Source organism: Stegodyphus dumicola, chromosome 6, assembly GCF_044657685.1.
Source record: "Stegodyphus dumicola isolate Sdum_Otavi_A_Nest chromosome 6, ASM4465768v1".
Taxonomy (NCBI): domain Eukaryota; kingdom Metazoa; phylum Arthropoda; class Arachnida; order Araneae; family Eresidae; genus Stegodyphus; species Stegodyphus dumicola.
This window is the reverse complement of record NC_140773.1, coordinates 55,380,173-55,397,054: the sequence shown is the minus strand read 5'-3', so window position 1 is coordinate 55,397,054 and position 16,882 is coordinate 55,380,173. Positions and strand designations below refer to the sequence as shown.

The window sequence follows — 16,882 nt, the reverse complement described above, 5'->3', positions numbered from 1 at the left end:
TGGACATTTAGCTTATCTGTCAACGCGAAAAGAGCTTCTACGCGCGAATATAGACAACTGTTTGGTTTTTTGTAATAAATGGGAATAGTTGCTAACGTTGCCTCTATGATGTCGCCAAATGCGGAACTTAAAATGATTTTACCCTTACTTTCTATTTTTAAATCAGGAATTAATGTAGTATTCAAAATTGGTATTTCCGTACCTGAATCTTTTATAGCTTCTACTTGCTTCCCTGCAATGTAAATAGGAATCTTTTCCAAGGAATAAAAATTAAGTTTTCCGTCGGAACACTCGGGTTTTTGTAAATGTTTAGAATTTACATTTGTAACAACCGCATTGTCCTTCGGTTTAGTTGAAGTGTTAACTTTCGGTTTGACCGGGAAATTATCGTTCTGTTTATTGGACCTCTCAAATTTATTTCGCCTGTTCGGGCAATCCTTAGCCAAATGTAAACTGCTACTACACACATAACATTCTCGCGGTTTACACAAATGTTTCTGTTCATTTACCACTAAATCTTTTCTTAGCGCTGGTGGAATATATTTAGAGTTTTTGTTGTATAAATCACGAAAATTAGCGCGTTTTTCACCTCTTATGTCATCAAAAGATTTACCTTTCGCGATGAAGTAAGTGTCGCATTCCTTCGCTAGTTCTTCTGGACGTAGCCAACTTTCACCTTGTCGAACTGCAACATGGCACGCTAAATCACTATCCAATGTTTGAAAAAGTTTGTCGGAAATTATTAAGTTAATTAAAGACTCAAAATCATTGACGTTTCTACTTTTACAATAATGGATCCAACATGATCTTAAACGAGAGGCGAACTGCAAATGAGTTTCCCCCGTCAACCTTTGAGCTTGGCGAAAATTTTCTAAACATATAATTGGCGATGGTTCATATTCCTTAAGAATTAAAGATTTAATTTTTTCATAATCTTTCAAATCATCATCTTTAATATATACTAGAATATTAGAAGATTTATCACCTATCAGTTTAAGTAAAATTTCAGACTTAAACTCATTTGGTACGTTCTTATGCTTAAAAGCCCTTTCTATGGAATCAAAAAATAAGTTCCATGCTTCACCCTTTTTAGGTACAGAAATCGATAATGCCTGTACAGCTTTCAAAAGCTTATCTAATGAAAGTGTATTTTCTACGTTATTACTAGATTCGTTGCTACTTTCAATTTGCATTAAACGCAATTTCACAATTTCTTCTGACTTTTTCCTTTCTTCAACCGTAGTATTAAGAAATTCAATAACAAAATCTTTATCTTTCAAATATTCTTTAGAACTTAAAAGCTTATATTTTAATTCTACAACTTTTAAACTAGAATCGGCTTCTTCACCTAGTTCCTTCAACACTGAAATCAAATCACTTTTAATTACTCCTTTAAACATATTTAGAAGAAATTTTCCTTAAAGTTACAACAAAAATTTCTCACCTTTTCTCCAAAATCCAGTCGGCTTCGTTAGCTCTGGTTCTCGAAAGAGAGCGTGCTGTAATGACCTTACGGATTGATAAGGCACCATAAGGAAAACGACACTAACATTTATTAAAAATTAACTTTCAAAGAATAATGAAAAAAAAATAACATTTAAAGAATAAAGGCAAACTCGGAGCACTACCTCGCTCCTACAACATAATTAATCTATCACCTGCCTCCTCTGAGGCTAACATGCAACTCTCTTCTCTCTCACTTGCTGGGCTCTGCCAGGCAGCTGATTGGCTCACCGCTGCCAGATACATCACAAATGCAAAACATTTATTTAAAGGGCATAACTTGCAGAGTATTCATACTCAAACATAACAAGCCAATAAGGATCAAAATTTCATTCCCTAAAAGACAAATCAACTGTATATGCCTAAAGCTCATATTTTTCACTAATTCCTCTTTCCCTGAATAGCAAAAATTTCAAAATTTGACTTGAACAGAGCTCTTGTCTTGAAAGATTTAAAAAAAAGACTTAAAAAATATGACAGAGCTTTGTCTGTGTCAAAGAGAGTCTTGTCAGAGTCAAAGAATTTGAATGGGATCAGAGAAGCCATTTACATTCTCGGTTTAGTGGTCACCAACACGGTGTCCTGAGAAATGTTTATTGTGTCTTCATTTTCCTAGAGTTAGGTTCACTACCTGTCTTACAGAATATTAGTATAGAGAAAAGAAAAGTGCGAGTGACGATAAAAGAAAATTAATATAAAAGTATCTTCCATTATGGATGAAATGTGGATCCTAACATTCTGAAACTTGGATCATTTTAAAAGTTCATAATTTTTTCATTTAATCTTGCAGAAATTCTGGAAAAAATATGAGAAACACAAAAAAGTTTAATCAAAGATATCCATGCAGTTGGTTATATTTAAATGCATGGGAAAAAGGACAGGACCAAAAGCTTCATTCATCATAAGCCATATTTGTTATAATGGGGTTTAGCTGCATTTCAAAAACATGCATGTTTTTCCTTTAAAAAAGTGCAGTCATCTTTGAAATCTTGAATGCCCTCTTAAGCAACTCTTTAAGAAACCTGTCATACATTTATTCCAATAAAAATTTGCCATTCATGTCATGAAAATAGGTTCGCTGATATTGTAGACAGTTAATAGAATAACTCGAATGTCAATTTTCTATGATATTCCAAATTTTTATCAGTTCTGGTGTGTGGAGCTGCTGCATTATGAAGAGCAGTTTTTTAATGCAAGAGTGAAACTTTTTATTCTCACTGCAAATCACCAAGTTTACTTCCATGAAGACAGTGCTTCTGTTAGGTAGATAGCTGTTGTGGGTTTTGTCATATTCAGTTAAATATACAAACTCCCTGAACATTATATGGGGTTCATTGTAAAATCTTTGAGATACAGTTAATTTTACAACTTACCAAATCTTTTCAGTAGTTCCCACAACACAATGCATTTTTGTAGGCAGACTTTCCAAAGATCAAATCCTTCAAACTTTCCATTTCTTGAAATTGATGACAAATGCCATTTTATGGCTTCATCAATCTTATTTTCAGAATGAAAATGACAGCCGTGTAACTTTTGCTTTTGATTAAAAAAGAGCTGAATATTATATATAGTAACATCAGAACATGGTTTTATCACTTTATGTATTTTTGTTCAAAAAATTTGATTGCCAATCTTGCTGAATGAGAAGATGCATTATTATGGTGAAGCATGAGTCATCTAACATTTGTTTCTCAATTTCTGAAAGACACTTAATTGTGTACTAGTTAGCTATAATTGTCTCCTGTTTCTCTAATTGGTGGTTTTGATCAGTCCTGTTTTTCTGAAGTAAACGACATGCATTACCTTTCAAACTGCTCATTGTCAATTTGGGGTCATCTTCAAAGATCTATATTTTACTTTCTTGGTGTTTTGGAATGTCAGAAATGGTATTTACATTTCATCACCAGTTATGATTTTAGTAATAATGTGGTGTCTACCATCATTAAGTAATTTTGGTATACTGTTCTTCATGAATAACTCTATGTATCCTATGGATTTAATGTTAAGTTCCTTCTATATGCTAATTGTAGATGTTTAAAGTGTTTGTCTAATCTAGCCCACTTAAAAATCATAGCTTGATAATGCTTTTGCTTCAGCTTGAATTTCTTTTCTTTCAAAAGGTATTCTGCAATAAATAAATGGTCATTTTTGTCACAAATTATTCAGACTTAGATAGCTAACAAATAATTGTTTCTTAGAAAATAATGTCTGTCCTAGTTTAAAAATTTTCAGTTACCTGTGTACTGCTTGATAAGCGAAGTATTCTCAAACCAAGTACAGGTAAGAGTAATCACGTTTTTATTTTATATATAATATTATTATTATGTTATCATCATCTTATATAAATTTAAGTACTTCTTATAGCTAGCAGCAACTTTTGAATTCCCCCCTCTAATTTCAAAATTTAGGGTGGGGTAAGGGAAGCTGTTAGGATAGATTATTTAAATATGGTAAAGTACACAAGAACTATCTGCCTAAATGGATGAGAGCCTTCATGGAGGATTTTCTAAAGGAAACTGGCTCATATTCACACGAAACACAGGGAAACCAACTACGCAGCCAGCCCATTCGCCTGGGTCGAACTCTCATTATTTGGCAGTCATACTTACTCACCAAACTGTGTGACAAAAAAGGAAGAATTTGACACAATTTAATGCATGTATGCAATTACAGATATTTCTTAGGTTTCTGAAATTCTCATATCCTTTAAGTAAAATATTTATTTAAAATTATTCTATTAGATTTTTCTTTTGTAGTAATGATATAAAACATTGCAGACATGTGAGTATTTTGCATGACCTACATACATATTTTTTGTTTGTAAAACTGTTCTTCTTTCCATTCCACTGGAATTTTGTCAGATTTTATCACATTACAGACTTCTTTCTTGATTATTTTTGGACTCCACAAGGCAGATAATAACTATAGAAATCAAAAAAATACAAAGGTATGCAGTTCTTTGATTTCTGTAATCTTGAATATGGTGCATTACTAGTTGCATTAACATCAGTTGTTGTTGTATAAGACCCATTTTTCGTCCCCAGTAATAATCCGCTTCAAAAATGGATCATTTTCCTGACGTTTGAGGAGCGAATCACACATGTCAACGTGACGACACAAATTTCGCTTCGTAATAACATAGGGCACCCACACATCGAGCTTCGAGGTTAAGCCTAGGCCTTTCAAGTGGCCATAAACAGTCTTAATTCGACAAATGTAACCTCTTACCAATCTCTCGTGTGGTTATTAGCCGATTTGCATCAACTAATGCCTTTCGCATCTTTGTGAGCTTTGACCGGCCTTCTAGACCGTGGCGCATCTTCGACATCAAAATTGCCGGATCAAAACTTTGCAAACCAGTTCTGGCACTGGCGTACTGTTAACACGCCTTTTCCATACACATATGTCAATTTTTTTCTCGCTTGGACAGCATTTTTACCTTTTCTGAAGTAAAAAAGTAAAATATGACAAAAATGCTGCTTATTGCTCTCCATATTTAAAAGGGCACCAACGAAAAACTACTGCGTAGAATTAATAGAACTTTTTCACACACAAGCCTTGTAATATCAGCTCTCAAGACATATAATGGTTATGCGGCTTAAGAGTGAAGTTGGTTTCGAAAAAATATAATTAAGTCCTCCGACGGGAAAAAACGAAATTACTTTCCGAACAACCCAATATAATAAGTTAAATTACCTTTGTCAACTCAATCACAATCACCCAGTGCTTCATTTTTGGAAAATCTTAAAAACTTAATTTTGATCGTATATGTTATCTAATTGAAAATCCCAATTTCTGTGAAAAGATTTACCAGTTCTTTTTGTTTTGAAATCCTAAAATTAAATTTAGTGTTAAAATTTTCACAAAAATACCAAAGCTGTTCAAAATAAATATGCAACATGATGAAAATTCTTATATAATTCAGTATGTTGGATAAAAATATAAACATAACATTATTTCACAAACTAAAACAATACCTAAAGAAGAAAAAACACAATAACAGTCTGATAACTTGTGGATAATGAGAAAATTTGTCTTATCTTATAGAACTCTCTGTTAATTAGATTGAAAATAATAAGTTAATGGGTGAATTTTACTCAACATGTGGGTTGGAAGGTTAATGATGTTTTTGCCCATTTATTCTTCTAATAGAAAGCTTCGAATAAAGAAGTGTGAATCATGTTGTATATAGTTTTATATTAATATTATTATTTAGGAATTGTTAATGTTTAAAAATTCAGAATTCAATTAACTTTTGCAGATGCCTCTGGAAATCACTAGAAGCTTTATAGAAAATAGAGATGGTACATTTTCACCATGCGAACCACCACTTCAGAATGAAAAAGATGATGTGACAGAAAACTTTAGAAAAAAAAATAACTTACTAATTAAACCATTTGAGTTGAAAACATTTTTAAAAGTGGGTATGTATATTTATGTTTCACATACTTTTATACATTCAAGTCTCTTAATTGTATTTTTCTTCTTAAAAATCTTTTGTTTACTTTTCTTAGGAAATATGACTTTGGATCAGAAATTGCCAACTCCATTTATAGTTGAATGGATACCAGATGTTCTACCTAAAACTCATGTGGGAGAATTAAGAATAAAGTTTGAATATGGACATCAGAGAAATGGCATTATAGGAAATCCATTTAGTACACACGTGCAATCACAGCCTAAAAGTACTTGCATTTAAATTTCAGTAAATTTTAACTATTTTCTTCTTATATACAATTATAAAAAAACTATTTTTAAACTTATGCTAATTGTCATTTGAGCATAATATATGAAACAAAACCCTATGTAATATATGCATGTTAGCTTTGTTTTTTTTTATTTTATATAAAATTTATTAATTATTAAAAACTATACATATTTTATTGAATTGTCTTCCTTAATTATAGGGCAAGTTTAACATTTAAATGGTGGTAATAGTTTATTGTTTTGCAAAATATGATAAAATATACAGAAGCTATATAATTAGTAGATTAAAAGGCTTTTATTAATTAAGTCATACTTAAGTGAAATAATGAAATCAGTTTTTATGTGGAAAATGTACATACGTATTCCTGGCCATTAAATACAATGAGACGAGGTTTGTATTTTTGATTGAAGTATAAAAATTTTCATGATGAAAACTTGCATTTCAAAACTCAATTTATATATTGTGGACAGTAAAAACTGATTATATTTCACATTGTATCAGGAAAATTGGATCGTGTGTATAATTTTGATCACATAATTCATTTAGAAACTTCATGCTTCTATTCTTCAATTAAAAAAATAATAATAATACTTTTACTACAGTCATCATGAAATTTAAATACCCTTAATGGTAAAATAAAATATTTAATCTAACAGTGGTCACTGATTTATGTAGGCTATATGGGCACTCCACATTAACTTGAACATCAGTAATTAGCAAATCTAAACTTCTGTTGACTTACATTCAAATGAAAAACCCAACTGCATTTCAAGAAATGAATAAGTAATCTTTCCTGTTTAGAAGGAAATTACTCAACTATTCTGATAACTTTGTAATTTTTTAAGGCAGCTGCCTATGAGCATACTATGAGCATATGTTGAAGATGTTTTACAAGAAATATAGTTATGTGATGTAAATGTAATACTTTGATGTAAAATGAAGTAGTTGTGTTTTCTTTTAATGTAACAGTTAAAAGACTAAGAGTATAATATATTCAGACCTATGAAGTAATCTGAATAAATCTATTAGTTCACTCCTTTAAATACTGTATCAAGAGAGATTTTTGAACAGAGAGGAAACATTAAAAAATATCTTGGAAACTTTTACTACAAAAATTGAAAGTTCATAATTCATTGTTGAAAGATGTACAACAAAGTTAGTTTCATTCTAGGTTTGATTCCAAGTAGCAGGATAAGTTAGTTGCTAAAGATGAGTAACCTTAAAAAATTCTTCACAAAGTTATCATTCCTTAAGCAAAATAATTAGGCTAAAGTGCCATGTATAAAGAATAAACTAATTAACTGCAAAATCCAAAAGTCAGTATTCTGCTTCGAAACAAATATCGTATATTCCAGCGTATAATGTGCACTTTTAATATAAAAGATAAGATTGAAATTTATGGGTGTGCATTATATGCTGGATATAAAAATAGTAAGTTAAAAAATAAGGAAAAGAGCATACAGATATTAGATTTCTACCTGTACCTAAATGTTGTTTGTTTAAAGGAAATGACACAACTTGTGAACTGTGAAATTATCATATAATTTCCTTTAGGTAAAACATTTTAATTATTGTCCTTTTGTTCACTTAGAGGAAACATCCGACTCCTAATTCCGCAAATTCATCTGGGTCAGAAGTGCATTCTTACCCCCCAGGGTTGTACTGTCCTTAAGCTTTTTGGAATCAATTTTTGGTCCTTAATTGTGGCCAAAATCGTCAGGTCGTCCTTAATTTTAATCATCTGAAATTTCTATCTCTTTTTATAACTGCCATTTTGAGTGTGAATTAACATTTTGGAGTAATATTTTTGGCGATTTGCTGACAAATATGGTTATCTTTTGAATGGGTTATAATTTGTCCCTATTCCTAATATAAATGGTGGGATACTTGAGTTTCTGAGCAAGAAGTAAAATATAAACATTTCAAAATTATTTCATTTTTTCTAATGAAGAGCTCTTAAACAACTTTTCGCTTTTTGAGATGTGAATACTTTAAACCGTTCTAAATTTGGCGACTTATCAACATTTGGCGATTTTAAGATCTATTTCTATAGAAAATTTTTAATTCCGAGATCTAAGAATTTTTTGACAGTTTTTTTAGAACATTGTAACATTGATAAATTTCATTTAAATAATGGTAATATTTTTTAATTATATTTATGAGATATTAGAAAAAGCATTTTTATTTTTTGCTGTGATATTGTATAGTTCCATTTCGGCCATTTATTATATGTGGAAAATAAGCAAGGTATAATGCTATAAAGCACCATTTACAAAACAGTTCTTAGCAAAAGCAAACTAGTTATGTAATTTATTAAAAATGCATTTTTAATATTTTCATGGTAAGAGTTTTCAAAATGTAATTGTCTCAGAATATTCAGAATTCTTAAAATATAAATCAGATTTCTCCAGAGCTTAAATTGCTGCTCTGGTACTTCTTAATTTTGGGGATAAATCATAATTCTACCCTGAGCCTAAGAAAGCTGTGACATTTCTTTTTTGTACCTGAACAAAATTTCAGTAGAAATTTGATATCGAAAATTGTATTTTTAGTAATAAAATTATATTAAAAATCAGTTATTAAATTTTAATTTCACTCTTCATATTTTAAATTTTTAAACCACTTAATTTCTTTAAGCATTAATTATTGAATTATTTTAATAATTAATATTTAATTTTTTAATCATTAGTGATTTTATTAGCCATTTTTATTTATTTATTTTTGGTACCTCTTTCCTGATGGTGTTCCACGGGGCTCCAGCACATCTAATTTTAGAAATTAAGCTCTGTTTTTCTCTATAAAATTAATTTTACACTTTTTTCCCCTCCGATTCCCCCCCCCCAATATTTCTGGCTTAATGCTGTTACAGAATTGATAGGGATAAATATTTTTAGGATTTTAGACATTGCAGCTTGAAAAGTTTAGAAAGATATGAAAGCAAGATTTATAGACCCACGATTGTAGAAGATTCCAGAAAAATGTGACAAAATGAAAAATGTCTGCATAGTATTAACATGTAATTTCTTACTTTTTGGAAATGTCTGGAAGAACAATGAAAACATTACAGTTGAATGTTTTACTTCTGATACTAGAATCTTTTTCTTAACATTTTAATCTTCCCTTTTTCTCCACTTTTCACTAGACACAAACATGGAAAATATCAAAAATGCTTTTAATCTTATCATATGAACAGACATTATAGAAAAGAATTCTTTTATTAATAAAGACATTGAAAACTGGCAATTTAAAAGATTCATCTAATATGTATTGAAAACTGGCAATTTAAAAGATTCATCTAATATGTCTTAATGAATCATACACAGGGCTGGCATTTGGCATTTTCCCATCTGATGCAGTCTCTGAGGATCTTAAATTCTGCTGCCTTTCTAAATTCTAAAAGTTTTGCCATTTCTAGACTCAATTGCTCAGTGTGTCTCTATATTCTAAAAATTATGCCACATCAGCTCTCTAACCAAAGCTTACCATATATAGTTCATATTTCTTCTGAATGTTTACATTACTAAAGAAATAAAATTAGCAGCTTTTTCTATACATTATAAATCCATTTAGTTTATTTAAAATATCAGAAATCTCTAAATAAATCCAAAAATTCTAAAATGAAAAGGAAATGTGGAAGAAAGATACTGAATACATAAAGAAAAACAAAATTATTCTTCAAAGATATGTACAGTTATTATTATGTAATTTACCCAATTGTTTACAGGTTCAGCCCTTACTATAATTTCTGATTTCTATTTTCTCACTAGAATGCAAATCACTTAGACAGTTTTTAAAGCGAGATTTTTGGAATGTAAGACAAGTGTATGTGTTTCTGACCTCCACGTGCTCCCTGCATTAGTTCTTGCCAGCTCTGATAATTTGTAATTATTCGTCTTGGATTACCATTGCCGACATTTGAGTTTGTTATGATGATAGAGTTATTGAGCCAGCCTAAAAATGAAAATAAATTGTATACTCTTTGATCACTAATCCATATTTTTAGTTTAAATTTAACTCTTGTTTCATTACATCACTACAAGCTGTAATTGATTTTGTTAGCATAAGAATATGCCTTTATATTTAAAGTTCTTTTTAAATAAGAATCTTATTTAAACCTTTGTTTGACACTGTAGTTATTTTCAGACATAGTGACAATTTGCTTTATATCTGTTGATGTGTTTTGGACTATTTAACTTTTACCAGATCAAATAAACCCTCATAGGGTACATTGTGGACAGGTTGGGAGATAAAACACACAGAAACTAATGAGAACATTCTTTTGTGTATTGAGACAAATTTCTGTTAGAAAAGGTGCTTAAAGAGAAAGAAATCGATATAAATTAGCCAAAATGTCTGGGAAGGTTTCAAATTTAAAAGAAAGTTATATTGTTGAGAAAATATTTTGTTGAGTATTTGTATGTATCCAAATGATCACAAGGTTGTTGATGCATGTTCCTTGATCTATTGCACCAAGATATTTTACTGTACATTTATTTACAATTTATTTACAAGTCGTATGCTACCTGGCATGTACATGATAGACATATTCTGCCACCTGGCATGTGAATTGATACATCATACTAGTTTTCTGCCACCTGGCATGTGAATTGATACATCATACTAGTTTTCTGCCACCTGACAGATACGATGCAATTACCTCAATTAGCGGTAATACGCCCGACATTTTGGCGTGTCTGCTTCCCTTACGTTCTGTAATGCAACTAACTCTTTGTGCAGTGCGCCCTCTGGGCACAAATCACCGCAATCACCGAGGAGGCCAAAACATCCTCCCCCCCAATGAATTACATTCATCTTAATACAATCTTCCATATATGCAAACAAGTAAATGAAAAATATAGAAACTGAAAACATACAAAAACCTTCAAAAAGTATAAAATTACATATCACACCAATCTTCTAGCAAAACATCTTATATCTTACTATATTGAAATGTTAACTATGAGGGTTAAACTAGAACAAACAAATAAAATTATTAGTACAATAAGAAATAAAAAAAATAATAAAACATATTCAATATAAACCAAACACTTAAGTTAATGTTCTTCAACTGGTAAAAGACACAGTTTGGTTAATAGGACGTTTAATGTCCCCGTGCACAGTTTTTAGTCTAACCACTCGGACATTACTGTCTCTTCCAGGAAACACTTCTATTACTCGCCCGAGTTTCCAACGTAATGAAGGCATATTATCTTCTTAATGAGAACCAAGTCATTTAGGCGAATATTTCTGCTAGGCTGTCTCCATTTGCTACGCTGCTGTAGTTGGCACAGTATGACCACCGCTTCCAAAACCCTTGGAACATCTGCTGTGTTAGTTGCCATCTTTGCAATGGAGACACTCGTACTTTGGTTAAATCTTGTTCCGGAACAGCTGTTAAAGAAGTCCCTATAATAAAGTGTCCGGAGTCAAAGCTGTCAAATCATTGGGATCACTGGAGACTGGTGTTATTGGCCTCGAATTTAAGCATGCTTCAATTTGTGCAATTAGAGTTAGAAACTCTTCATAAGTCAAAATTTGAGTTCCAACACATTTCTTTAGATGCAGCTTCATAGATCTAACAGCTGCCTCCCATATACCACCATGATGTGGAGCAGCTGGTGGGTTGAATTTCCACCTTATGTTTTCATTTGCTAACCACCTTTGAAATTCTGAGGTTGACTGGACAGATGAAACTGCTTCCTTGAGGATTTAATTTGAACCTATAAAATTAGTTCCACAATCACTTCTTATTTCTTGAGGTTTTCCTCTCCTCGAAGCAAATCGTTTTAGAGCAGCTAGGAATGTTTCACTTCATAAGTCGCTAGCAATCTCTAAATGGATAGCCTTTGTAGCTAAACAAACGAAAATACAGATATAACATTTAATTGGTCTTATACCTCTATCCCTTTTCATTTTCACAGAAAATGGGCCGGCATAATCAACACCAACCTTTGAAAAGGTTCTACTTGAAATCACTCTACTTGCAGGTAGTTCTCCCATTAATTGAATAGATGTTACTGCTCGTACTCTGCAACATTTTATGCATTTCCAAATGCATTTTTTAATTTCATTCTTTGCACTTATTATCCAGTATTTCTGTCTTATTGCGGATAACATTAAATGCAACCCTCCGTGTGAATGTTTTTCGTGATAATGCTGTATCATTAATTTTGTGAAGTGATTATTATTTGGCAATATAATAGGATGTTTACTTTCTCTGGTAATTTCTGCGTTTCTTAATCTACCTCCTACTCTTTAAAATTTCGTTTTCATCTAGAAATGGATTAAGTGAAATGATTTTGCTTTTAGTTTTAATCGGTTGTTCTGTCTTTAAAGCCTTAATTTCTTCTGAAAATTCATTAAGTTGAACATTTCTTATAATAAATTCTGAAGCCTTCCGTAACTCATAGGCGGTAAGCACACCAGATTGCTTTTCACGAGCGGATTTACAGTTGTTCACGAAGCGCAGAACATAAGCCATTATTTCCAGTACTTTGTTTAAATTTCCGTACAGTTCAAGATTTAGTAACGGTTCTGTAGATTCCACAAGTGTTTTCAAAGTAACACATTTTCGTTCTTCACTAACGTTTTGCAAGTCAACTTCGGTATTCATTTCGTTTATGTGATTTCGAATATCTACTTCTGAAAGCCAGGGTGGCCCAGAAAACCAATCACTGTCATTAATTAGAGCTTCAGCATCCATCCCCCTCGTAAGTTTATCAGCAGGGTTTGTCTTCCCACTGCAAAAGTACCAGTTGTTTAAAATTGTTTTCTCCTCGATTTCTACCACACGATTTCTAACAAATTGTTTCCACTCTTTGGCAGATCCCTTGAACCAGTGAATGCAAATTTGGGAATCAGTCCAGTAAAATATATTTCCCTTATCCAACTGCGGAAATATCAATTGCGAATACGAACCTAATCTTGCAGAAATTAATGTTCCCAAAAGTTCAAGCCTAGGCAGTGTTACCCTTTTTAATGGAGCCAAACGGGATTTCGACATTATGAAACTTGTTTTACATTTATTTTTCTTCTTAAATCTAAAATATGCTACGGCACCATAACACTTGGGACTGACATCAGAAAATATGTGAACTTCTATAAACTTCCAACACATATCACTGAAGTACTGTCTGGGAATTTCGAAAAACTTTATTTTTTCAACTTCTTTTAACCATTTCTGAAATATGAATTCTGTATCAAGGGGAACATTTTCGTCCCATTGAATACCCTTTTCCCACATAGTTTACATTAAGAGTTTAATTCGAACAGTAAATGGATTCATAATTCCTAAGGGATCAAACAGCATACCACATGCTGCTAAAATGATGCGTTTAGTTGAGATTTTGTAACTTCTCAAACTGAGATACATCTATTTTCAAATTATTATTGACATTGTCCCAGATAAGACCTAAAACTTTCAATGGTACCAAAGAGTCTTCAGATGTTTCACGAGAGTCAATTCCATTAAGTTTCCATAGTTCATTCAGCTCAGGTGAGTTTGAAACCCATCTACGTAAATTCATACTGGCCTCGCTAAGAATGAAAAATCAAGTCCTTGCTTAAATGTAAGGCCTTTGCTACATTAACTGTCCCAGAAATTAAATCATCTACGTAAAGCTCGTTTAACATACTGCATGCCTCTTCGTAAGCATCTTCATACTTTTTTAAATACAGTCTTACTGTAGCTGTTAATAAATAAGGTGAGCACTTGACCCCGAAAGGAACTCAATTGTGTTGGAGAACTTGTAAGTTGGGATTACTGTGGTTGAGATTTGACCTTTCCTCATTTATCCACAAAAACTTTAAAAAATCCCTATCTTCTTTAGCTAAGCCTACCTCTAAAAATGCATGCTGAATGTCGGCACAAAACGCAATTGAATGTACCCTGAATTTAATGATAATCTTTAGCAAATAAGGATTTAAATTAGGTCTGCTTTCCAAACAATCATTAAGTGATAAAATTTCCCTGACTTTTAGAAGAAGCGTCATATCTCATTATATTTTAAATATAGCTCACTATTTTTCTGAAACTTATTATTTAAAAATTGTAAACGCTGTTTCGCGATTTCATAATTGTTATTTAAACCTTCAACACCCTCTTTCCACAATAATCGAGTTTCATACCTTTTATTCTTGTAAGTTGTATTTCGTTCAAATGACTCTAAAATTTCTTTATCTGACAGAGATATTTCTTTATCCGAACTTATCCCAATTGCTTCTAATTCCCATAATTTTTTAACTCTCTCGTAATCTAAGTCCTCATTTACAACGGTTATATGATTAACTTTTGTGTCCTTACAATTTGATCCTTCGTCCTTGCCTTGAATCACAAACCCGAAAGTGCTTTCTGTTGCGACTAATTTTTTACAAATCTTCACGTTTTGTTCTCCTAAAATTTCCCAAATATAATCCAAACCTATTAATACTTGAATTTCGTCACTCGTACCAGCATCTGCTAATTCTATTCCCTTCTCAAACGCCATCTTTCGTATCCACCGAGAAGGAACTTTTACTTGCCCTAATGTTATAGAATCAATGACTAGTGATGAGTCGGTACTACCGAACCAGGTATTTTGTAACGGGTACTTAAAATCGGTACATCCAAGTACCCGTTACTTCAGTACTGAAATCGGTACTTTTCGCTATTCGTTACTTCTGTTACCGAAATGGGAACTTTTCGGTATTCGTTACTTCTGTACCGAAACAGGTACTTTTCGATATTCGTTACTTCTGTACCGAAACGGGTACTTTTTGGTATTCGTTACTTCTGTACCGAAACGGGTGCTTTTCGGTATTCGCTACTTTGTAACGAAAATATGCGTCTCTTCTGGGTATTTCAGTATTCGTTACTGGAGGATCGATGAGGGTTCAGCTCACTTCGGTTTTGGTACGAGGACAATAGTATCTGGTTATATTTGCGAAATGGTGATATGCGCTCCTTGTGTCCATGAATGACATTGAAATAGGGCATGGAATGGCAAACATGAAAGGGGGGAACTTCCGTTCCATTCATCACGGAGACTAGAGTTTGAGGTAGTATAATTAATTGCTTTTGTGTTCGCGGGAGGACAAGTGTGAAATAGTGGAAAGGCCGTTCGTTGTGTGTGTGTGTGTGTGGCATGGATGTAGGATGGAGTTGTCCTAAACAAGTTTCTCCCGTACCCTGCTCTGAAGCACCGGCGATCCCTACGTGATGACCAAAACATTGGGTCATTTACCATTGAGTTCAATGGGATTTGACGCATTCAGATGTAAATATTTTGTAATCATGTCGTAAATATACATATAAATGTATATATTTTCTTTTTCTACAACACTTCAGAGTCCTAAGTATATGAAAACAACATATTTTTAAACAACATTTCATTCTGAACGGAATTAAATGCTATACTTTTCACAGGACAGTTTTCTCAGAATGGTTTAATTTGAATGAAATATTTTCACACGTTTTCGTTAATTACATTAGAAAAAAAAATTAAGGTAATTTGCTTTTATTCGGTTAAGGTACAAAAAAAATTAAGATCGAAGTTTATTGTATTATTAATATTAAAATTATGCATTATTTCATTTCTATTTATAGAGCTTCTTCCTAAAATACTTTCTTAAATGAGACATGATTTTTTGGCTTCTGAGGCATCTTTTAAATCAAAAAATGTAAGTCAATTTATAATTAATGCTCCATTCGGTTCATTTTAAATTAGAGAATTATTAGGAATTAGCGAAATACTTTAAATAGTACTTGACTTTCTCTGAACATTTCTCAAAGGGAATAAAATAAGTTTTTTTTTTAAAGTATTATTTAAAACTTGTAATTGAGTTATTATAAAATAAGGAGAATAATTCTTTTAATTATGCTTATCAGATTTTTTTTTACCCTTCATTTCAACAATACATATTCCAAAACTCATTATTGCTTTCTTAAGTGTGCATCTCATAGCATTTGCTTTACAATACCTTTTAACAGATTGCTTTCCAATATGAACAATTCTTACTTAAATAGTTTTATAACGTATTTGTCAACAGGATTTCAATTTATGTTTACAATTCAACATTAAGGTTATTATATATTTAGATAACATTTATAATCATTATAATTTAGATACATTTAATAATTAGATTTCTTCACAGTACTTTCACAGTTGTTTATAAGTGAATAAATTCTTCATTTCAAATACATTTATAAATAATTTAATGAATATTTATGTATTTTGTCAAAGGCAGATACATGCTTTTTGCAATAATATGCAACAATAACATATGGATGTGAAAAAAATTTGTTTTATTTTAAACATTTTGGCATTTGGAAAATAAAATAAAAGTAGCAAATACTCTATCAAGGGTATCGAAAGACGTATACAATTTTAAATGTACCATAAGGTATTTTTCATTCTTTAAGCATAACATTTTTCTTAAAATCTATTTTTTTATAGTTCAACAGCTTAAAATTTTATAAAACAAATTCATAATCAAAATCGCGCTGTTGTTAGTTATCGAAAAATAACCAAGATGTGATTTTTGCGTAAATGTCACAACTATACAAATTGCTATTATCCATCACACTATGAATGTTTCTTTCATGCGAAAGTGTCCCTTTTTCGATTTGTATGGAACTGTCGTGTGTCGAAATACTTTCAGAACCGTGTCAAGCGAGCTTCTGAATGTAAACAA

The 16,882-nt window shown here is 31.6% G+C and overlaps 1 protein-coding gene across 7 annotated transcripts in view; it reads left to right on the top strand.

The window, feature by feature from the left end:
- LOC118190427 (uncharacterized protein C2orf42 homolog) overlaps nucleotides 1-6,600 on the top strand; it is a 55,290-nt gene extending 48,690 nt beyond the window's left edge. For all 7 annotated transcript variants that reach the window (XM_035361130.2, XM_085818326.1, XM_035361126.1 and 4 more), the window contains 2 exons: nucleotides 5,765-5,927; nucleotides 6,018-6,600. In XM_035361130.2, coding sequence (XP_035217021.1) covers nucleotides 5,765-5,927; nucleotides 6,018-6,202 — 348 coding nt within the window. In that variant the 3' untranslated portion in view covers nucleotides 6,203-6,600. The remainder of the gene's footprint in view (nucleotides 1-5,764; nucleotides 5,928-6,017) is intronic.
- The last annotated feature ends 10,282 nt before the right edge of the window (nucleotides 6,601-16,882 follow it).